The sequence below is a fragment of the Geotrypetes seraphini genome, chromosome 11 (genome assembly GCF_902459505.1).
Source record: "Geotrypetes seraphini chromosome 11, aGeoSer1.1, whole genome shotgun sequence".
NCBI classification, from domain to species: Eukaryota; Metazoa; Chordata; class Amphibia; order Gymnophiona; family Dermophiidae; genus Geotrypetes; species Geotrypetes seraphini.
The window spans coordinates 97,760,736-97,785,085 of record NC_047094.1 but is presented as its reverse complement, the minus strand read 5'-3'; the positions used below and the strand labels follow the sequence as shown (position 1 = coordinate 97,785,085).

Sequence of the window (24,350 nt, the reverse complement as noted above, 5' to 3'; positions counted from 1 at the left end):
TGGAGGCATCCGTCGTGAGTACTTTCTGATATGGAGGGGTGTTATGTGGAGAGATTTTCTGGATTCAACCATCACTGAGGAGACTTATGGAGAGGCAAGGTGACTTTGATCCACTGGGATAAGGAATCTGTGGCGTGAGACCACTAAGATTCCAGGCTCCACTTAGCTGATCTGAGATGAAATCGAGTGAAGGGAGTTACGTGAACTGTGAATGCCATGTGACCTATGAGATGCATCATATTTCTTGCTGAGATGTTTTGTAGAGATGACACTAGTGCAAAGCTAAAGCAAGATGTTTTGTCTTTGTTGGGATAGGAAAGCTCGTAGAAGAGTCGTGTTGAGCATGGCTCCTATGAACTCAAACAATTGAGAGGGTGTAAGATGAGAATTTGGAAAATTGACTTTGAACCTTAGAAACCAGAGAAAAGCTATGGTCACTTGTGTAGATGAGTGCACTGCTTGAGGCGATGCAGTTTTTACCAACCAATCGTCTAATAAGGAAACATTTGGAACCCGTGGAAGTGCAGGGCTACTGCTACCACCACTAGGCATTTTGTGAATACTTTTGGAGATGAAGTGAGGCCAAATGGTAGAACTTTGTATTGAAGATGATGATGACCTATACGAAAACAAAGAAACTTTCTGTGGTCCAGATAGGATGGGAATGTGTGTGTAGGCCTTTTTGAAGTCTAGAGAGCAAAGCCAATCATTTAGTTCTAGAAGTGGGTATCGAGTCCCCTGGGATAGTATGCAAAACTTCTGTTTGACTAAATATTTGTTGAGAGCTTGGAGGTAGAGAATGGGACGAAGACCTCCCATTTTCTTTAGAATTAGGAAATGTTTTCTGGGAAGGGGGTACTAACTCTATGGCATTTAGTTAAAGAAGAGATTCAATTTCCTGAAGAAGGGATGTCTGTTAAAATGTGAAAGAGGGTTGTTTGGAGGAATGGTGATAAAATAAAGAGAGTAACCCTCCTGTATGATTTTGAGAACCTAGGTATCTGTGGTAATGAGAGTCCAGCATTGATGATATAAAAGAAGTTGGCCTCTGATGGGGTTGGGGAGGTGGCTGAGATGGGGGTATTATGACTATGCTCTCTAGAAGCATGCCAAAAAGATTTAGCTGGTTTCTGAGGAGCTGAAGTCTGAGGCTTCTGCAATTTTTGCCTCTTCTATGGTGGGGGTTTGGAAGAGGACAAGGTGGTTGGATAACATCTTTTATAGGAAGAGGAAGCAGGTCTCTGGGAAGGCTTAGATGGCTGAGTCTTAACCGTGGAGCCCGCTAAGGTGTTCCAGTTTTATTCATGTCACTTAAGTCTTTGGGTGGCATCCTCAACTTTATCCCCAAACAGTTCTTTACCACGACAGGGATTATTTGCTAGATGATCTTGAACATTAATGTCCATATCAGGGACTCATAACCATGCAAGACATCTCATAGCAATAGACATAGCCGATGATCTGGATGTCATATCAAATGCATCGAAAGCTAATCTTGCTATAAACTTTCTGGTCTGAAGTAGGCTAGTAGTCATCTCCTGGAACTCTGGAAGATGCTCAAATGGGATATATTGTTCAAAATCAGCCAACTTCTTTATGAGTTTTTAAAGATAGAATAACATATAGAAGTTGCAGCAGAGAACTCTGCTGGCCAACATACAGTTTTGGAAGAGGCAGTGCTAAAACTTATCCATGGTGCGGTCTTCACATCCTGGTGGTTCTGTAGCATATACTCTTGCGCTGGAGGATTTTTTAAGAGTGGATTCAACCAGCAAAGACTGATGTGGCAATTGCGGCTTATCAAAACCAGGACAAGATTGCATTCTGTACAGAGAGTAAATCTTTCTTGGCGCTATAGGAAGGGTGAGAGGAGTCTTCCAATTTTTAAACAAAGCTTCCTTAGGAGGTTCTTCAAAATCTAATGCCTCAAGGAGTTCTGCTCTGGGCTCAATGTCTGACTCCAATTTAACAGGCTTCTGGAGGAGATCTGCATTGTAGCAGTGGAGGAGACGGATCTGATGGGATGCCAAATGACTCTAGAGCAGATAATATGGGCTCAAGATCAGAATCAGTATTCGTGCAGAAAGGTCAGAATCAACGTCTGCAACTCCATGAGATTCTCTATAGGAAGAGAAGGATGCTTCAAATTCTAAGAATTACGATGACTTTGAGAGCGTCGAGAAGAGCTCCTTTAATGACATCAGTACCAGTCCAATGAAGATGATGTTGAAGATCGACATCAAAAATGTCCAGATCTTGATTTATATTGAGATGAATGTGAATTGGTACCGTGAGATGTTCGCTTTGATGTAGAGAAGCAAGCATCAGTACCATGGGATCTCGATGTCTGTCAATGCTTCAATGGAGAGCTGGATTCAGTACCCTTGGGCCTCGCGATGTGCCAAGGTTAGGCTGGGCCGGTACTGAGGGAGTTGATGTAAGCATCAATGCCACATGTAGCTTAAAGAGGTCACTGAGCTCCCTCCAAAAGAACTCCTTCAGTTAGTCCTGAAATGACAGACCTGGTACCGTTGGCTCAACAGCCTGTACTATCGGTACTGCAGGGTGTCGAGGCGTGGGTGACCTTGATGAGGAAGCACACCCTAAAGGAAACACAGCCTGCACAGGAGACCGATGATAGCATCAGTGCTTGGCATACATCGAGGGACTCAATGTGGAAGATGCCTGCGACGCTTGTTGTGAAAAGGACGGCTTCATAGCAAGTTTACCCAATGCAGGGACGACATCCGACGTTGAGGGAGATGTTGATGCTGGTACCGATGTCATCAATTTGTCTCTGGAAGCCATGGCTGATCCAAACAGTTTCTCTTGCTGGATGCATTGAGCCTTAAGAGAGCATTTTTATAAAGTAAAATAGTGGACGCAAGTATCTACTTGATACTATGGCCCCAGACACTGAATGCACCAGCTGTGCGAGCCAGTCATGGAGATGGGGCGTTGGCAATGAGTGCACTTTTTGAACCCACTAGACGGCTTCGACACGTGAGGAAAAATCTTGGTGGCAAGGTCGAAAAACGTAATGGTTACACAGTGAGAAGGAAGATCAGTGAAAAAACCCCTCCTAGAGAAAAAAGACCCGAAGGAGGAAAGAAAAATAATGAGGAAATTAACTTTTTTAAAAAAATATAGAGGGTCCAAACAATTTCCTTGCTCTGCAGAAAACGAAGAACTGAGGAACTGTGAGCCAACATCGGGCTTGAAGGCACTCGCACGTGTGTGGTGCAGGCAGTCTCAAAACTTCTTAAGAAGTTTAAAGTGACAGTACACTTTTAGCACTGTCCGTACTGGGCTCCGTGGATGACGTCACCCACATGTGAGAATATGCTGCCTGCTTGTTCAAGGATAAAGTGTCTTTCAAGTTCAACTCAAATGTATTTGATATACTGCCTAAACAAACTAACTAAACAATTTACAATAAAATGTTAAAATTGGGTGGGGGTGGGGAGTGCACAGAGAACAAAATGAATGTAACACAGCTATACACTTCCCCCTCCCCATTCGCGGTTTCGGCAATCGCCTGGAACCCAGAATGTTTGATTCTTCGACCAGCTGTTGACCGCTACCCCCAGGGGAACTCACACGCGCAGCAGGGGAGGAAATGCAGTTGGCTCTGAACCTGGAAAAAATGTCACGGAGCCACTCAACCTGCATTCAAACCCACTGTGTACAGAACCTGAATCGAGCCTTGCGCTCCCAAGGGACCGGTTCTTGAGCTCCTGGACTGTTAGTGCAGGCTGGTCAAGTGGGTACACTTCAAAGCAGTTTGCCCCTTGGCTACAGTCTTCTGACCTCAGAGTTTGAATTCTCCTGCAGCCAAAGATGTCCCAAGCTGGGACCATCTGCAGCATGAGCAAAAAACCTCATGATCAAATGAAAAATACCCAAATTAAATGAAAAATAAACTTGAATAGAACAGACAGGCTTGCATGTAGAGGCGCAAAACTGAAGAATCACAGGATAGCCCAAAGAGATGGCATGTGGAGAGAAGAAAATGCTAATGATGCTCTCTAGACAATTCTCACAGGAAGGGATTGACTACCCAAGAGTTCAGGAATTAGGTGCCTGTTATACTAGAAATTACCTCAGCCCATATAAGCACCTGATTTATTAAAGGATTTTTAAAGGCAATGACATAAAATAGGACAAAATCATTCAAAAACATCAGATTTGAGAGATTTCAATTTTGCAAGATTGCTGAACTGAAGACATGTACAAATATCTATATATTTAGCTAATTACTTATTTTCTCTTATGCCTCAAAAAGGATGCACTGGCTGACAGAAATGTACTCCTATGCATGATTTGTTATACCTCTGAAACCTGAAGAATTAAGATCATAATGTTGCCAGTCAAATGCTTTCTTATAGTGTAATATGGCATGAATAGTGATATTACTGACACTATGGGCTCCTTTTATGAAGGTGTGCTAGCGTTTTTAGCGCACGCACAAGATTAGCGCGCACTAGCTGAAAAACTACCGTCTGCTTAAAAGGAGGCGGTAGCGGCTAGCGCGCTAACACAGCTAGCGCAACTTTGTAAAAGGAACCCTATATGACAGTCTTTAATTTATCTTTATTAATGATTAACACTAGTCAGTTATTGTTTTATTCATAGTCACACTGATTAAAAATGTGTTCAGACACGTGTGTTAACTCGATCTATAAATTGATACGTACATCTCATTTGCTCAATAGATCCAGGGGTCACAGGTGAGGAAACAGAAGTTGATAACATTTCTTCATCATTTACAGGATCCTTTAGATCAGTGATCATCAGTTCCTTATTCTTTTTCCCTTTTTTAAGTTTTTTAAGAACAATGCATTGAGCTTTCTTCATTTTTTCCATAGATTTGGTACTGACAATTTTATATTCAGCCTGAAGACAAATAAAACTAGAATTTATTTTTCTTTATAGATTAAATATTAGCTATCAATTTTGTCAGTCCTTACCTCACGAAGATTACCGTTTAAAAGGGGGAAATTATTAAACTGTGGTAAAATGTAATTTTACTTCAGCTTAAATGACTGCAGGAGTCATTAACCTGTGGTAGCACAGTACCACAGTTTAGTGACTCCTGTGAAAATAATGCAACTTGCAATGTACCTTGCAAGCTGCATTAGTCAGCTAGTAGTACTATGAGACTTTTGCTAGGGGTTGCAATGTCATTTTGAAATGGCACTGTCAAAGACAGGAGTGACTGGGGATCACTCTTGTCCTGTGATTCCTGGAACAGCATTGATTATTTAAGGTAGAGATGGAGGAAGGGGAAAGGGGCACAAGATTATACACTTATTACACATATAGCTTCTATGGTAAGCTATGGGCTTCTTTTACAAAGGTATGTTAGGGCCTTAATGCACAGAATAGTGCACACTAAAATGCCGCCGCACTAGCTGCTACCTCCTCCTCTTGAGCAGGTGGTAGTTTTTCAGGAAGCATGCGCTAATCCGGTGCATGCGCTAAAAACGCTAGCATACCTTTGTAAAAGGAGCCCTATATCTTTCAACTATTCACTGTGGGAAAGAATGCACTGATTTTACAATTTGATCCAAGCAGTACATTCAACTTGGTCAATCATGATACTATCGTCCGCCTGGCCAATCGGAAGAAATCGACCGGGACCTGGAGACTGAACTGCGGCAGGTATGCAAGAATGGAAGTGTGGTGGTGATGGGGGACTTCAACTACCCTGGGATAGACTGGAGTATCGGGCACTCAAGTTGCGTGAGAGAGACCAAATTCCTGGAAGCCACGAGGGACTGTTTCCTGGAGCAGCTGGTCACAAAACCTACACGAGGAGAAGCTACTCTTGATCTAATCTTCAGTGGACTGGGTGGACCTGCAAAGGAAGTAGCAGTATTAGACCCACTGGGGAACAGCGATCATAACATGATCCAGTGCAGACTAGAACTGGGATCATCCAGGGTGAAAAGAACCACAACAACAGCGCTCAACTTCAGAAAAGGGAATTATGATGCAATGAGGAAAATGGTGGGGAAGAAACTCAACGGCAGCACAAGGAAGATAGAGTCCGTAGAAAGCGCCTGGACCCTGCTCAAGCGTATGGTGCACGAAGCACAGAACCTGTACGTCCCCAGGTTCAGAAAAGAGTGCAAGAAAAATCGAATAAAGAACCCAGCATGGATAACGGCTGCTGTAAAAAAGGCGATCAGTGACAAGAAAGCATCGTTCAAAAAATGGAAACAGGATCAAACGCAGGCCAACCAAAAGGATCACAAGGAAAGACAGAAGGAGTGCCACTGAGTGGTTAGGAGAGCAAAGAGGGAATATGAAGAGAGACTAGCGGGAGAGGCAAAAAATTTCAAATCATTCTTCAGGTACGTAAAGGGAAAGCAACCAGCGAGGGAGGAAGTGGGGCCCTTGGATGATGGGGATAGAAAGGGAGGAAAAAGAAATAGCTGACAAGTTAAACGACTTCTTTACGTCGGTCTTCACGAGGGAGGACACATCCAACATTCCGGAACCAGAGGAAATAGAAAATGGAGATCAAGATAGCAAGCTGGTCCAACTAGAGGTGAGCCAGGAGGATGTCCTCAGGCAGATAGACAAGCTAAAGAGCGACAAGTCGCCAGGTCCAGAAAGCATTCACCCAAGGGTGCTCAAGGAATTAAGGAATGAAATAGCAGAGACACTTCAGCAAATATGCAACCTATCCCTAAAAACGGGGTGCGAGGGGAGGTCCACCAATGGATCAAAAACTGGCTGGCAGACAGGAAGCAGAGGGTTGGTGTAAAGGGCCACTACTCGGACTGGCAAGGGGTCACGAGCGGGGTTCCTCAAGGGTCAGTGCTGGGACCGCTCCTGTTTAACATATTCATTGACGACCTGGAGGCGGGAACAAAATGTGAGGTCATCAAATTCGCAGATGACACCAAACTATTCAGCAAGGTTGAAACCATGGTAGATTGCGAGGATCTCCAAAGGGATCTTACGACACTGGAAGAATGGGCGAAAAAGTGGCAAATGAGCTTCAACGTGGGGAAATGCAAGTCATGCATATAGGGAGAAGGAACCCGATGTTCACTTACAAAATGGGGGGATCAATGCTAGGGGTCAGTAAGCTGGAAAGAGACCTGGGAGTGATGGTAGACACGACATTGAAGGCGTCGGCACAGTGCGCCACAGCCTCGAGGAAAGCAAACCAAATGTTAGGTATCATTAAGAAGGGTATCTCGACCAGAACGAAGGAAGTCATCCTGCCACTGTACCGGGCTATGGTGCGCCCGCATCTGGAATACTGTGTACAGTACTGGTCACCGTACCTCAAAAAGGACATGGTAATGCTTGAGGGAGTCCAGAGAAGAGCAACTAAACTGATTAAGGGTATGGAAAACCTTACATACACTGACAGACTGAAGAAGCTGGGGCTGTTCTCCCTGGAAAAGCGGAGACTCAGAGGAGATATGATAGAGACCTTCAAGATCCTGAGGGGCATCGAAAAGGTTGACAAGGACAGATTTTTCAATTTGAAAGAAACCACAAGAACAAGGGGTCACTCGATGAAATTGAAGGGGGACAGGTTTAGAACAAACGCAAGGAAATTCTTTTTCACACAGAGGGTGGTGGACACATGGAACACCCTTCCGGAGGCCGTGATATAAAATAGCACAGTACAGGGTTTCAAGGAAGACCTGGATAGGTTCCTGGAGGACAAAGGGATTGAGGGGTACAGATAAGAGCAGTGGAAGGTTTAGAGATAAGTGTAGAGGTAGGTATAAAATTAGTCAGGGACCGCTGCTCAGGCAATATGCCTGATGGGCCGCCGCGTGAGCGGACCGCTGGGCGGGATGGACCTCTGGTCTTCCCCGGCGGAGGCGACTACTTATGTTCTTATGTTCTTACTTATGTTCTTGCATGAATGCTTAGATACCATAGGAATTTCTAGTCAGGTTCTGAATTGGTCCAAGAGTTTCCTAAAAATAACGGACATATCAAGTTTTTAGTGAGAAAGTATATTCCAAAATGTGGACTAACTCATGTGGCGTACCACAGGGGTCGCTACTCTTTCTCTCTGGCCTCTCTGGGAAGAGAACTATCTAAACTGAACTTACAAATATATATTTACGCTGATGACATCACAATCGTTGTTCCTTTTATCATGCTTTCATTAGAAACAAAGGTTTATATAACATCTACATTCAATCTCATTGAAAAATGGGCTAAAGATTTCAAACTTAAATAGAATTTAGAAAAAACACATTTATTCCTTGCAAATCCATCTAACAAAATCATGGAATCTTCTCTTCTGATAAACGGAACGTACTATCAGTCCCACAATAAAAATTCTAGGCGTTACATTACACCAATCTTTAACTTTCAAAACCTATACCGACATCTTGATTAAAAAATGTTAATATACTCTTTGGAAATTATGTACATTAAAACCTTATTTTGATTTTATATTCTTCAGATTGTTGGTTCAATCTTTGGTACTAAGCACATTGGACTACTGTAACATCATCTATTTAGGATCATTCAAAAAAACTATCAGGAGATTGAAAATCAATCAAAATGCTGTACTATGTTTGATATTTGGGTTGAAAAACTTGGATCATATTAGCCCATACTACAGGAAATTACAGTGGCTGCCAGTGGAGGCAAGAATTATTTTCAAACTTGCATGTTTGTGCTACAAAACACTGGCAGGACTTGCTCCCATTTATCTTGTAAACCACTTTGTATTCTCTACAAACCTTCAACTCTTGTGGAGAATTTCTCTATTCTCTTTTCCTGCACTAAAAGGATATATTGTAGAAAGATTCCTGGACAAAACTTTAAGTGCCTTATCAAATGTTTAGGAAATCTATGAAATCTTATTTGTATGACAAATTTGTTTGAGAAACCTCTATTTGTGAATTCTTTCCCTTACTAAATGTTTAAGGAAACCTGTGAAATCTTTTTCATATGACAATTTTGGCTAAAGAAATCCAACCATGCAAGTTATATAATTTTATTTGTATTTCATCTGCGTCTGGCAGATTCTCTTTGTTGTAAACCGCTCTGAACTATTGAAGTATAGTGGGTTATAAATAAATTATTATTATTATGAATTAATTAAAATTCAATATCTCACAATTTACAATAGATCAATGTAGCTTAGCAACATGTGTCTTCAAGGTGTGTGTGTGGGGGAGGGGGAGGGGAGCTGAAGGGGTCCTTCAGTCCATTTAAGAGGGTCTCTGGGAGCAATGGCTTTGTGTTAGTGACCCCGATGCTTCCAGGCAGTAAAAATAATGGCAACTTTGAGCTGGCATTATTTTTTCTAGAATGATGCAGCTTGTGACATTCAACATTAGCTGCATTATTCAATTTACATAATAATCAAGTTTACTTTTATTTGATATACGACCAAAGGGGCATACCATCTCAGCGGTTTACAAAATATCAATAACACTAAAACTGAGCCATAAAGCAAAGTTACTTACCTGTAGCAGGTGTTATCTGAGGACAGCAGGCAGTTATTCTCACATGTGGGTGATGTCATCCACAGAGCTTGCTATGGAGCGTGCAAAAGTGTACTGTCACTTTTAGAATGAAAAAATCTCGAACTGCCCATATAGCGCATGTGCAAGTGCCTTCCCACCCATTGCTGGCTTGCGGGACCATCAGTTCAGTTACAAAGCTAAGAAGACAAACAGGGGAGTTGGGTGATTGTGAGAATATTTGCCTGCTGTCCTTGGATAACACCTGCTACAGGCAACTTTGTTTTATCTGAGGACAAGCAGGCAGCATATTCTCACATATGGGACTCCATGATCATGTAAGCCAGGGGTGTCCAACCTTTTGGCTTCCCTGGGCCGCATTGGCCAAAAAAAATGTTTCTGGGGCCGCACAAATGCTGCAGCAAGACAGAGTAGGGAGCCGGCAAGACAGTAAACACCCGGTGGTGGGAGAGGGGGGGCAGCACAGGAAAATATTTCATCGCCCTCGACTGGGGCCGCACAAAATACTTCACGGGGCCGCATGTGGCCCTCGGGCCGCAGGTTGGATACCCCTTATTATTTAAAGCTCCATTGGTTGCCATTTGAAGCTAGAGTTTTATTTAAATTTGGCTGTATCTGTTTTAAAGTTTTATTTGGATTGACTCCAACCTACTGATTTATGTTTCCATCGGTAAAAGCAAGTCATTATAAGAGATTCTTAGGAAAAACTTTTGCACTTCAGGCTAGTGCGATGAATTCATGTTGGAGTATGCTTATTCTCCAAGCTCAGTCTTATTTATTTAGAAAAATTCTTAAAACTTATCTATTTGATAAATATATGACTTAATTGCCATTTTGTATTTTCTGAGAAATTTTGATGTTTTTGTAAGTAATTCACTGTTTGTGAAGTTCCTTCTTGCTGTAAACCACCTTGATTTAATGGTTTGGCAGTATATAAGAATAAAAATTAAGATTTGAATAATGACCAGACAACAAAAGGTAGAAAAAATAATTTTATTTTCTGTTTTTTGATCACAATATGTCAGATTTGAAATGTGTATCCTGCCAGAGCTGGTGTTAGTTCAAAAATGTGAGCTAGGATTTAACAGAGAGAGGAAGTCTTTTTTGTTTGTTTATTTTGTTTACACCACAGCGCCAGTGTGGTTAGAAGGCAAAGGGGGTGAAGAGACTATAAAATAAACCCACCAGAATGTTTGAAAAAACACCCAATTGGGCAGGAAAATCGAATCGAAAAATTGATTCATTAGACGGAGCGCTGCAGCAGAATCTGACGGGCCAGGCGAAGCAGAGCCTCCAATCTCGACGAGGGCAGGAATGCACGAAGGCGAACCGTGTCCAGCACGGCCCCGATAAATTGAAGGGATTGAGCCGGGCACAACTGCGATTTGGGAAAATTTACCTCGACCCAGACGTTGAAGGAAGATGATAGTCTGTCGGGTCGCTGAGATAACCCTCTCCCGAGATGAAGCCTTGATCAGCCAATCGTCCAGGTAGGGGAAAACTTGCAGCCCCTGGGATCGCAGGGCAGCCGCGACCACCACCATACACTTCGTAAAGACCCGAGGAGACGAGGCCAGCCCGAAGGGGAGGACTCGATATTGGAGGTGCAACTCCCCCACCTGGAACCGTAAGTACTGGCGAAAGGCGGGATGCACCGGAACATGTATATATGCTTCCTTCAGGTCCAGGGAGCACATCCAGTCCCCCGAGTCTAGTAGAGGGTACAGGACTGGAAGAGACAACATACGGAACTTCTCCCGGACAAGGAACTTGTTGAGCCTCCGGAGGTCCAGAATGGGGCGTAAGTCCCCGGTCTTCTTCGGGACCAAAAAGTAACGGGAGTAAAACCCCTGTCCCCTTTGGTGCGGGGGCACATGCTCCACCGCCTGAAGGCCCAACAAGGACCTGGCCTCGGACAGGAGAAGAGGGAGCTGGTCTCGGCAGCAAAGAGAAGCCCCCGGCGGATGTTCCGGTGGCATGGATAAGAAATTCAGCGAGTAGCCCTCGGAGATGATCCGGAGCACCCAAGCGTCCGACGTGATCTCGGCCCATGCTGGGAGAAAGGCCTGCAATCGGCCCCCTATAGGAAGGGGGTCCTTTGACAGTGCGGAGGGGGCCCGCCCCCAACCGCGCATCACGTCAAAAAGACGGAGCGGGTTTAGACGCTCCTTGCGCTTGAAGCTTTGGTTGGGACGCCCTGCCCTGCTGCTGGGGACGTCGGGGCGGAGGCCTGGAGAAGGCCGGCGTTGACTTCTGCGGGTACCGCCGTGGAGGAGGTCTAAAAGGCTTCTGCGGCGGAGCCCGGGGTTTGGGACGGACCAATGAGGCAATAGAGCACTCGTGTTCCGACAAACGCTTGGTCGCCGCCTCCAAGGACTCATCAAACAGCTCTGAGCCAACACATGGAAGATTGGCCAGACGTTCTTGTAAGTTCGGGTCCATATCCAGGGTACGGAGCCATGCCAGGCGGCGCATGGCCACCGCGAAGGCTGACACACGAGAGGCGAGCTCAAATGCGTCATACACCGCATGGAAGAGGTAGAGACGCAGTTGGGACAAATTGGACATAAAAGCCCCAAAATCCTCTTTATGGGAATCTGGCATGACTCCATAATACCTCGGCAATGACTTCACCATCTGTCTCAAATAAGACGAGAAGGTGAATGCGTAATTCAGGACCCTGGTCACCATCAAAGAGTTGGAATAGAGGCGACAACCAAACTTGTCCAAGGTCCGTCCCTCCCGTCCGGGGGGAACAGCCGCCGAGACCCTGGACGGCTGCGACTTCTTCAAAGCTGACTCCACCAGCAGGGACTGGTGGGACAGCTGAGCCTTATCAAAGCCCTTGCACGGAACCGTGCGATATTTAGACTCCATCTTAGAAGGCACCGCTGTGACTGTAAGAGGGGAGTCAAGGTTCCTCAAAAAGGTCTGATTAAGCACCTTATTGAGAGGTAACCGAGGCGTCCCTCGAGGAGGGGAGGGTAAATCCTGCTCCTCCAAAAACTCCTTCGTGTACTTTGATCCTGCTCCCAGATCAAGGTCCAAAGCCCTTCCCATATCTAGAATGAACCTCGAGAAAGAGGAGGGCTTCGAAGGCGGGGAGGGAGATCGAGACGAGCGCCTCGCCAAGAAGGAAGGAGAAGCCTCGCGTGAGTATCGAGGTTCCTTCCCCGTACCAGACCCCGAACCCCAAGAAGCTGCACCGAGCAATCTGGACGGGGTCGGGGACCGCCCATGCCCCGAGCAACCCCTTCGGGAAGTCCCCGGGGTATGGGGCACCGAGGCACACCCCTTTCGTCTTGGCGAAGAGTCCCTCGAGCACTCAACCTCAGATGAACGAAAAAGCCTCGGGTTATCGAGGCGCAGTTCGGAGACCCGCAGGGTCTCGGCCCCGGTCGGCGAGGAGCGACCGTGTCGTCGAGGAGACGCCCGGTGGCGTTTGGGCTTCCTTGACCGACGCTTCGCCCGAGGCCGACCCGAGGGCGAGGAACCCCGGGAGGACCTCGACGAGGACGAGGAGGAAGAGATCCTCCGAACCCGCCGCACCTTGTCTCGAGGCCGCACACTCCGCTCAACCGAGGTCGAGGGCATGGTCGGGGCCGAGGCCGAAACCCCCCCCGGGCCCGAAGTCGAGGGCACCGGGACCGAGGTCACGGACGCCGGGGCAGCCGAGGCCGAAGCCTGCTGAAGGTGCGTGAGGGCCCCGGACAGCTCCGAGGCAATGAGAGCCCGGAGCAAATCCTGAAAGACGGGCACCCCCATCATAGTCGGCAGGTCCGGGGCCGTCGGGTGCTCCCTCGACGGCGACCTCGGTACCGAGTATTCCCGCGGGGCACCCGACTTCGGCGCTCGGGGCGGGGCCGAGGACGACCCACCCGCCCCCGCCGAGGAGCTCGAGGATGGCTTCTTCGAGGCTGAAACAGAAGCAGGAAGTGAGGACTTACCCTTCGCCGACTTCGGGGTCGAAGACACCGGCTTCGACGCCGGGGGTTCCCAGGGCGAGGACGAAGGAGTCGAGGCCGAGGCCGACGTCGAGGCCTTCCCCGCCGCGGGGTCAACAGCGAAGAGCTCCGCCATACGAGCCTAACGGCGGCGGAGAGCTCTCCGTTGAAAAGTGGAGCACCGGGAACATTTGTCGGAAGGGTGTTCAGGCCCCAGGCAACGCAAGCACCACCGGTGAGGATCGGTAATCGACAGGAGCCGATCGCACCGGGTGCACTTTTTAAAGCCCGTCACAGGACGGGACATGGGCCCAAAAACCGGCTGGGAACAAGCGAGGTCCCGCGGCCGAGGCTACCGGGAGCCCCCGGAGCCGAACAAAAAAGATTTTTTTTTTTTTTTTTCGACGAAAACTGAAAGAAAAGTAAATTAAGCACAGCAACCATGAAATAACACACAGCCGCGGTGTCAGAAGGCTAATTCAAAGAGCACAATTTCCACAGGGCTTCTGGCTCCGCGGAAAAAACTGAACTGAAGACCACGAGGTGGGGATGCGCCCTCTAGTGGGCAAGAAGGCATGCACATGCGTGGTGCAGTGTAGCAAACTTGAAACTTCAATCAAGTTTGCTTGAAAAGCTGTCCGCGCTGGGGCTCAGTAGATGACGTCACCCACATGTGAGAATATCATGCCTGCTTGTCCTGGGATAAGAGGTATTTTACATGCCCTGTGCTTCGTTATATAGTCAATGGTACCTTTTGCATTACGGTATAAAGTAATGCACAACTTTGTCATTTAATGCATATTAAGAATCAAAATAGTGCATTATTCCTTTAATGTGCATTAGTAACTACCCTCCCAAGGCCTCTATTTTAAAAGATGCCCAAGTTGACTAAATGGCTGATTATCTGGTGAGATTTAGCCCTGAAATTTTATCTCATACTGCTACAAAGAAGTTTGAAATAGCTTGATGAGTATTTGTGCATGTCATATGATGCCTGTGACTAATAGTATGCCTATTTGTACAGAGAAAAATTAACTAAATTAGAAAAGACAACCACATACCTGTTCTATAAATGTTTCTTTCCTAAATGGTAAAGACTTTGCAGGCTGATCTTCACTCTCTGCCTCTGAATTTGAGATATCTTTGTAACTTGTGGATTTTGCTGCTGCTCTTCGAGGATACTTAGCTCTGCTCTGTTCCAGAATTACTTTAGAAGTGGCCTTTGGACTATTCTGGGCAGTTACCTTTGAACACTGAAGATTTATAAACATTTCCATTCTAAGTCATAATTGTATATAGCAGTACAGACCAAACATAAGGTGGAAGTTTCAGATGAACAGAATTAACAACAACCCTTCATAATATGGATCAGGTAAAATAGAAAAGAAACTGTCTTCTATTATTTATAAAACTACAATAATTAAGTTGAATTTTGTGTATTTGCTTCCAGCTACAGAAGCAAAAAAAAAAAAAAAAATAAATCAATAAAAGTATCTTTATTTAAAAATGTGTTATTTAATAAGGAAATCTGTAGGATTTCATGACAATTTTATGTTTTTTTTAACATATCTTTTTTCTCATACTGGTTTTAGTCATAATTCTGTTACACTGGCTCTCTATCCTAGACAATTTGGTTCCAAATCTCACTACAGTACTGAAACAATCCTCACTGCTGGCTTGAATGATAGTCATTCACATTTAGACAAAGGCCTTTCTGTACTTGCAATTTCTTGATCTATTGGCTGTGCATTTGACCTCATCAATCATTCCTTGCTTTTGACTCACCTATCCATCTTGGGCCTAACCAGAACAGTCTTGTAATAGTTTTTCCTCATTTTTATCTATTCATACAAAATAGTAAACTCCTTCCTCCTCTTCTCTACCTTGGACAAGTACCTGTGGTTTATCTCAAGGTTCTACTATCCTTTCTCCTCTTCTCTTTCATCTTCTCCTCAGCTCTTTAGCCACAGTCACACAACACATTTCATTATGAAATACTTATAAGATGCTCCATTCATTACCCCTCTACATACTTGTCTTGATTCAGTTGCCCACTAGCTCACTACTCATCACCTTGTCTTTAATGCTAATAAGATGATTATTTCATGGATTACTGGTCATCCCACTGACTAAACCAACCTAAAGTCTTAATCCTATGGGTACTTCAATCACCTTCTTAGATTCTTTTCGATATCCAGGGGTCACGCTTGACTCACAGCTCTCTTGTTACTCAAATCTCATCTGTATTAATATTGGGATTCTTCATTTTAAGACAACTTCATTCTATCAGGCTCTTCAACCACGATTCTTTCCAAGCACACTCTTCTCTTTTTTACAACTAAACTCGACTACTGTAATCATCTATACTGCCTGACCCAGGGGACAACTCCTCTGTCAATGACAATGCATGCTTCGAGTGGCTCCTTGCTGACCCTGATGTTCGATGTTGAGCAGGGGTGCATGACCTCATCCTCAATTGATGCTTCGGTGTATCCTTTAATGTCTGCAGTAGTCCTGAAAGCTGTGTGAGTATAGTCCAGATCTCCTGCTAGAGAGACAGTACCAGAAGAGACATCGACATGGAAGCAGTCTACTGTACCAGATGTCTGGGTGTGGGAGACCCATCGAGGCACACCTACAAGAAGGCATAAGCTGGATAGAAGGGGAGCAGTGTGCCAACAGTTACTATACATCGAGGAAGTTGATGCTCAGGAGGACGCAGTGCCATGACTAAAAGGGGAAAAATGTTTGTGCTTCTTAGCTTTCTTACGTGTCATGTCCCTTGATGCTCAAGGCATAGATGAAGATGATGTAGAGTCCTGTCTGACGCTCTGGATGTGGTGTTGATGAATTCGATGCCGATGTCGATGCATGAATCATAACAGCTGGGTGTCAGATTCCGAGTCTCCTTCCCTCATACTCAAAGTCGATGCTGACGTGGTACTCAAACGTTTCTCAAACTGAAGTTTTCGGTGTTTCAGTGTCCTCTTTTGCATATGGAGATAGAGGTCATAGCAAATGTCCAGGATCTAGACACTGGATACACAAATTATGTGGGTCAGAACCTGAAATGGTGCGATTACATTGAGAAGATTTCTTAAAGTCACTCAGTACTCTCTTTGACATTGAGGGGAAAATGTCTGATGATAAGTCGAAGGGCTCAATGACCCAGGGAGCTTGAGTAACTAGGATGCTGAAAATAGTCAATGCTCCTGGGAGGGAAAAAGGATTCAGAGTGGCCTGAAGGTCAAAAAATGAAAAGTTGAAAAAATGAACCAAAGTCAGGTAAAATACTGGAACATGTTAAAATTAATTATGAGGAAGACACAGCTTCTCAGTTCCAAGGAAAATGAAGAATTGATGGTCTCGTGAGCTGGTCAGGTGGAAAGGCACCAGCATGCACTCATGCAGTATGGGCACTGCCTAAAGATTTAAAGTGACATTGCACTTGGTAGTGTCCATACCAAGTTCCATGGATGATGTCACCTACATGTGAGAATATTATGCTTGCTTGTCCTTGAAAAATAGGTGTTGGGATTTTTTCTTTGTTGGCCTCTCCCTTTAAAATAACTTGCGACTTGAAATTCAGATTGAATCATTATTGATGCAGTTGAAATTTGCTATGAAAAACCTGGCTAATCTAACAAGCTTTCTGACTGTGGTACTATTGTACTTGTACCTTATAATGGAGAAACAGGATATCTATGGCAGATTTCACTGCACAGCTCAGTAGTCTATTCCATGCTGTCCTTGTGAATAGTGCATAGACATAATTAATCAAAGACAGAAAATACACATTCTCAATAATAATCATATTTAAATTTAGTAGTACCTTGTTTATTTTTCTTCTCTCCTCAGGTTTACATTTTGGCTCACATGACTCAGGAAATTTAGCTGTAATTAGAACAAATATTTTCAGATAGGAGATCTATTTTCTACAGTTATATTCAGAGCTGGGGTGGCCGAGTCTGGGAGCCACACAAACTCAAAGATCCATCAGTATGTACTTTTACCTCCAACAAGAGAGAGTCAATTTCATACAGCTTTTTGAAATTGCCTTCAATGCTGAAATTTCATAAATAATTTTTGACTTGTAAATATGTTCTACATACAGAAAATGGATCTTACAAAACTGCATCACAGATATTTATGCTAAAAGTTAGTGCACTGAAACATAACATGTACTTTTACACAGACCACTGGGCAAGATTTAAAACTATGCTTGACTTGAAGGCGCTCAGAAGAACAGACATATTGGGTCAGACCATTGGTCCATCTAGCCCAGTTTCCTGTTTTCAACAATGGCCAATCCTCATAGTAACTGGCAGAAACCCAAATAGTAGCAACATTTCATGCTACTGATCCAGGGCAAGCAGTGGCTTCCCTCATGTCTTTTTCAATAGTAGATTATGAACTTTTCCTCCAGGAACTTGTCCAAATCTTTCTTAAACCCAGCTATGCAAACTGCTATACCAACATCCTCTGGCAAAGATTTCCAGAGCTCAACTATTCTTTGAGTAAAACAATATTTCCTCCAATTTGTTTTAAAAGTATTCCCGTGAAATGTCATTGAGTGACTCCTGTTTTTTTAACTTTTGGAAAGGGTGCAAAATCGACAGTACCTAAGGGAAGATTAGGTACTTACCTCGATAACCTTCTTTATGGAAAAAGGACATACGAGTCCTGACAATAGGTAATATTCCTTTACTTGCGAGTTGATTGCAGAAGGATGAAATTTACATTCTTTAGCTCCTCCTCCTTCTACAGTGCTGTACAGCCTCCTTCAGTCTGTAACAAATCAATTGAACAGCACTAAAACAGAAAAACAAGAAGGGGGAGAAGTCTTCCAGCCCATCGACTCCCTTAGGGCCCCGGGGTCTCTTGATTTCTAACTTTTGCTCTACTCTCGACCTGGAGGCTGCTCCACCTAGAGGTGCGGGACTATACGCATTTGTCCCGTGTCCATGGCTCTTAGTCTCGGCTCGACTACGTCCTTGTGTCCTCTTCTTTGTTTTTGCAGGTAATGGCAGCACGTTTGTGTTCGGTTCCAATCTCGGACCATGCCCCTGTTTGGGTAGATATTCAATTAGATGCTAGTTTTACTCGTTCTAGTCACTGGCGATTCCCAGCTTACCTGAGTCATGATTCTGAATTCCAAAAATTTTTGTTAGCACACTGGGAGGATTATGTTTCTCACAATGAACAGCATCAAGATGACCCGCTTTTGTTCTGGAAGATGGCTAAGCTTGTTCTCTGGAGTCTTCTAACATGTACCCGTGTGCGGAGACTGAATAAAGTTATTATTACTTTGGAGCGAGCTTTGAAGGTAGCCAAGAGGGCTCATGTTTCCCGTCCTTCGGCAACTACCAGGGAACAATACTTGGCTGCCCAAGCAGTGCTTAACTCTCTTTTGCATTCCAGCACATAGCGATGGTCTACCTATCACAAATATCAGTTCTAGCATTATGGTTGCTGGCTAGAATGGTGGATAGTTATGCTGGTAAAGAAACCTATTTTGGCCCTGCGTTCCGCGGGAGGCATGGTTGCGTCTCGCACAGATGATATAGTTCGGGTACTCCATGACCATTTTGCAGTTAATGAGATGCTTTCGGATACTTTTCCCATTAGATGTGGAAAGCGATATGGGTGCCCTCCTTCCTCTTTGATTTTCATTCTTACCTTAGAACCATTACTGTGCATTAAATTAAATATTTTAATTGTTTTTTGTGGTAGTATTCTAATGTGGGATTTACAAAAGTGTTCAGACAGTCATTACCTAGACCAGTGTTCTTCAACCTTTTTACACCTATGGTCCGGCAGAAATAAAAATAATTATTTTGTGGACCGGCACCGGTCTGCGGACTGGCAGTTGAAGAACACTGGGCTAAGCCATAGGCCAGACTCCACCCATGTCCACCCAATCTCCGCCCCAGACCCCACCCCCATAACAGTACTAATTGTAACACTATTTTTTCCATTCATTTTTCATATATACACACAATATAATCTTATTAACAACACATAATGGTTAACCACAAAATTAAACTTTACAAAGCACATTATGCTTCTCTTTTGGGCAGGGTGGCGTTACTCAACATGATTACTATTCTCACTTGGCTTTATGTTTTTCAAGTTCATCCTCTCTATTTTTTGCATCGAGACAAGACCAAATTTATATGCCTGATTCAACGCTTACCCTATATTCACAAGTTTTTCAAAACCTGTTATCTGGAGCAATGTTTATCTGGCTGAACATCTGTACCTGTGATTTATTGTTGGCTCTAATAAAAATCATTTAAACATAAATGCACATGAGGCAAATCTCTTTTGAAAGGAAACTCTGGAATGAGAAGGTATAGGATGAAGTTTAGGTTCAGAAGTAATCTAAAGAAATATTTTTTTTACAGAAAGAGTGATAAATGTGTGGAATAGTCTCCCAGTAGAGGTGGTAGAGACAAAGACTGTGTCTGAGTTCAAGAAGCTTGGGACAGGCCCATGGGATCTCTTAGGGAGAGATGGAGATAGTGGTTGCTGTGGATTTTGTGATTGGATGGGCCATTTGGCCTTTATCTGCCATCATGTTTCTGTATAACCTTTGCTTCCTGGTTCGGCTCTTTTGTTGAAAAAATAAGGCACTTTCTTGTGGTCTGCAAATGCCCTGAGGTCAATCATTGGGGGCCCCTAGTGTCACACTATGCAGTCGAATGCCCTCTGGGATAGTGACCACTCCCCCGGGTCTAAGGTCCTCCTGCTGAAATAGTTGGCTTGCACATTGTCTACCTCCGCAACATATGCTGCTGATATTGCTTGCAGATCTCTTCCCAACTGAACAATAGCTTGGCCTTCAGGCTCAGTGGAGCACTTCTGGTACCTCCCAGTTGATTGACATTGTGGCATTGTCTGAGAACACCCTGACCGATTTGCCTTCCAGGTGCTTCTCCAGTATTTGCAAGGTGAGCTGAATGGCTTATAGCTCCGGACAGTTTAAGGACCACTTCTTCTATGAGAGAGTCTATCCGCCTTGGACTATATGTCTGCAACAATGTCCTTCCCAGCTGTAGAGACTGGCATTAGTCGTCAAAACCACACAAGAGGAGATGCAGAGTGGCACGCCTCCAGCCAGAAACTTCAGTCTCAGCCACCAATGTAAGCTCCGCCGAGCTTCTACCATCCATTTCAGTGGCCTCTGGAGTGAATCCATCTGTGGGGACTAGTGGGACAACAGAATATGCTGAGAGGTCACATATGAGCCCTTGCCCAAGGGACCACTTTTATTGTCGATATCATGGAACCTAGTGTCTGGAGATAGTGGCACGCCGTAGGTGCTGGCATCATCTAGAAGTCCTATGGATCTTTTCTACACAGATCAGAATCCCACCTTCTCAACTCGTGTGCAGAATCACACCTTCTCAACTCATTTACAGAAAAAACTGAAGGTGGTTCTATAGCACTGTAGAAGGGGGCAGAGCTGAAGAATGTAAATGTCATCCTTCTGCAATCAACTTGCAAGATTCCTTTATTTGTAAACTGATTGAATATGCATTACCTATTGTCAGAACTCATATGTCCTTTGCACCAGAAATAAGTTAACCATCTACATGCCTTTGAGGTTTCTAAGGTCCTTTTGATGGTAGATAGCAATGTTCCTTGACAAAAGAAATCACATGAAATGATATCCATTAGTGAGATTTCTCAGGAATAGATTCCCCACCACACTCATACTCACTTCCTGAAGTACGATGCCTGACTCAAAACTACTTTTACTAAAGTTGTCTTTAATGCATGTGGCTGCTATCTACTCACTGTGCATCTGGACTAGCTTGTCGCTTGCCTTGTAATTAATAACAGTTCACATACTTTATTCAAGTGCTTTCAATTTAGCCACCTATTCGTTTATCCCACCAATTTTGTTCTATCCATCTTGTTCATGTGTCTATAAATCTATGGGGCTCATTTCCAAAACACTGTGGTAACCTTGGTTTTTCTTGTGGTACACTACAATAATTATGGTACACTACAATAATTTTAATTTATGTTTTCACAGACCAGCATCTGTAAAAATCAACATTGGATTTTCTGAAGCAGCTTGCTATGAAACATGTCAAAACCCGCACAAGGGTTGCTCAGCTCCCCCAAAGATAAGTTCTTTTTCAATCTTTGATAAGCAATTTTTCAATAGCTGATGTTTTGCTATGATAAAAGTTTTGCTATGATAAAAGTCATTCAAACAGTGCTGTGATTGAAAAAAGTAGAGAAGTTTACTGCTGGGGCTGCTGCTCTAAGTCTGGTCTCTCATAAAACTATTTTTTTGAGCACTACTGAAGATGAAAAGGGATTGTTTCTTTTTTGTTACTTTGTATCATATTATCCTTGGAGATTACTTTGTTGCTGAGCTCTCCAGTGAGTGTTGGATATCCTGCCTATTAAGGTATGTCATTTGTTTTGTGCTAATATCATGCTTGTCATATCTATATTTAATTTTTTATTGTATAAATCTCATATCTATGTTCAATTAATATTTCTCCATGCTGTCTTTATCATTTGTGTCCTGCAGACATTTACATTTCTGTTATACACATTAAAACAGAATAATAAAATAATCATATATTTTCCATTCATTTTTCATATATGTACACAATATAATCTTATTAACAACACATAATGGTTAACCACAAAATTAAACTACACAAAGCACACTATGCTTCTCAACATTCATTCCTACCAGAACACAGATAACCCCTATGCAAATACGGGCCCCAAGAGGGAAGGTGTAAAACGCGGACCTCACAGACCTCGCGGATCTAAAACCACACATCCTTAAAAATCTGAGATCCGTGCATTGACAAGTTCACCTTTTAGCTTATTCCACCGCTTTACCTGCATGCTCAGCTCAGGCCCCCGGATCTGCCTTCCCTAATGGCTAAGGAGGGAGGAGGCACACCATGGCTTTTGCTAATTAGCCCCTGGTGTTATCTTCAGGCCGGCTCATTCTTCCTCACTGCCACAGTGCTCCAGCTGCAACTTTTGCAAGTGTAGTGCAGTCTCTTTCTGGAATTTCAGCTCTTCCAAGTGCTTCAGGAGTCTGTCCCTGTGCTCCTCCAGGCCCCTGATGTAGCCAGCTGCAAAGTTTTGTACCTCCAGTGCTACGGTCTTCACATGCGCCCCAGTTGCTTTACTGACATTCTTAATTTTGTGTAATACCCCCGGTCAGTGTTCCCACATGGGACTGAGTGCATTTTAGGAGCTCACTCATATAGTCCCCAAGTGTGTGGATGATGTTGCTGGCGAAATTGTAGGCATGCTCGCGGGCAGCTGTTCCTCGTGCGTCCGCGCCTCATCTGGAAGCTTTCCCTCTGACGTTATGACGTCAGAGAGAAGGCTTCCGGTTCAGGTGCAGGACGCCTGTAGGAGCCGCTGCCCATGGCTTTGTGTACTGCGGCAGTGAAGAAGAGGGAGCCGACTGAAGATGACTGCCATATCAATCACACCACGGGCCGGCGGTTGAAGATTGGGCCCGATACACATGCTGGCCCTGTGGACCAGCAGGTAATTTGTGCGGACCAGCACCAGTCCACGGACCAGCGGTTGAAGAACACTGACCTAGACAGTACTGGGAAATTACAATGCATACAAATATCCTTAAGATTATTTCTCACCATCTTTTACAGTTTCAGGTTTCTTCACTACTTTTTGTCTACTGTAACCTAGCAATTTTGGTTTTTCCTTTTTGTTTGGGCCTTGCAGCCAACTGATATCAGTCTTGCTGTCATCACACTTGTTTTCTGTGTCGGTATCACTAAAGAGATGTTTCCTACTACTGCGTGAACTTGGCTGTAAAATAAAAGAACATAACACAACCTGTTCATATATTTTTTAATAATGTGGGCCCCTGATATTCAGTTGGTTGTAAATAGTGTTTTGCTGACTGCTGACATCAGCATTGAATTTCCAGGTTTGAAGAGCCAGCTAACACATAGATGGTTAAGTGAAATGTTCAGCATTTAACCAGCTATGGAACACTGCATAAGGATAGGACTGTTTTTTAAGTGGTTAAGTGCCACTAAAAATTAGCAGTTAGCCCTGAACAGGAACTGTTTCTGGCTAGTTAAGAGATTAGGTTCTTACCTCAATAATCTCCTTTTCCGTAAGGAGGGATAGGAGTCTTGACTAATGTGTTCTCTCCATTTACCCATGAGGATTACAGAAGGCATCATCTACATTTTTCAAATCTGCCTTCTTGTGTCATTGAGAAGTGCCCCATCTCCTCAGTTTGTATCAAAGCAGTTGATCACCCCTAAAAGAGAAGAAATAACAAGGAGGGCACGGGGAACTCCCCAACCAAATCAAGTCTTTTCCGCTCTGTAACAAAGACAATTAATTAAACAGCATGAAACTCAGTACAAACAAATGTGGACCCAAATCTGCCACCTACCTGCGTGCAACCAGCACTAACATTAATACAGTTGTTATAGGCTTTCCCATGGACTATTGCATCACGTATTTTACTTGTTTGACAGTGAAAACAATCATTTTGATACTCACTTGGCTGCTCTAAGGCAAGCATTTGGAGACACTCATTCCTGTCTGAGATAGGCAGCAGACAAATGTGACATCTGACAGGGCGGGCATCAGGACTCCTATCCCTCCTTAAAGAAGAGAAGATTATTGAGGTAAGAACCTAATCTTCTCTTCCAGTGCAGGAGGAATAGGAGTCCTGATTAATGGGACATACCAAAGCAGTCCCCTGAGGCTAGGGCACGGCAGATGAGCCTGCTGAAAACACTGAAGGCCACCACATCCACTCTGTAAAAGTTTTCAAAAGTATGGAGAATTAACCATGTAGCTACCCTACAAATTTCAATGATGAAGCTGAGTCTCTGATGGAATGAACTTTCAAAGAAATTGGCGGCTGTATACCACA

The 24,350-nt window shown here is 44.1% G+C and overlaps 1 protein-coding gene across 1 annotated transcript in view; it reads right to left on the bottom strand.

Annotated features, from left to right (window-relative positions):
• Nucleotides 1–24,350, bottom strand: part of SYCP2 (synaptonemal complex protein 2) — a 406,987-nt gene that overhangs the window by 86,931 nt on the left and 295,706 nt on the right. Inside the window, exons 27-30 of the mRNA XM_033914513.1 lie at nucleotides 23,086–23,260; nucleotides 17,262–17,323; nucleotides 14,491–14,682; nucleotides 4,698–4,896 (exon numbers count right to left, since the gene is read on the bottom strand). Of these exons, the coding sequence (XP_033770404.1) occupies nucleotides 4,698–4,896; nucleotides 14,491–14,682; nucleotides 17,262–17,323; nucleotides 23,086–23,260 (628 nt within the window). The remainder of the gene's footprint in view (nucleotides 1–4,697; nucleotides 4,897–14,490; nucleotides 14,683–17,261; nucleotides 17,324–23,085; nucleotides 23,261–24,350) is intronic.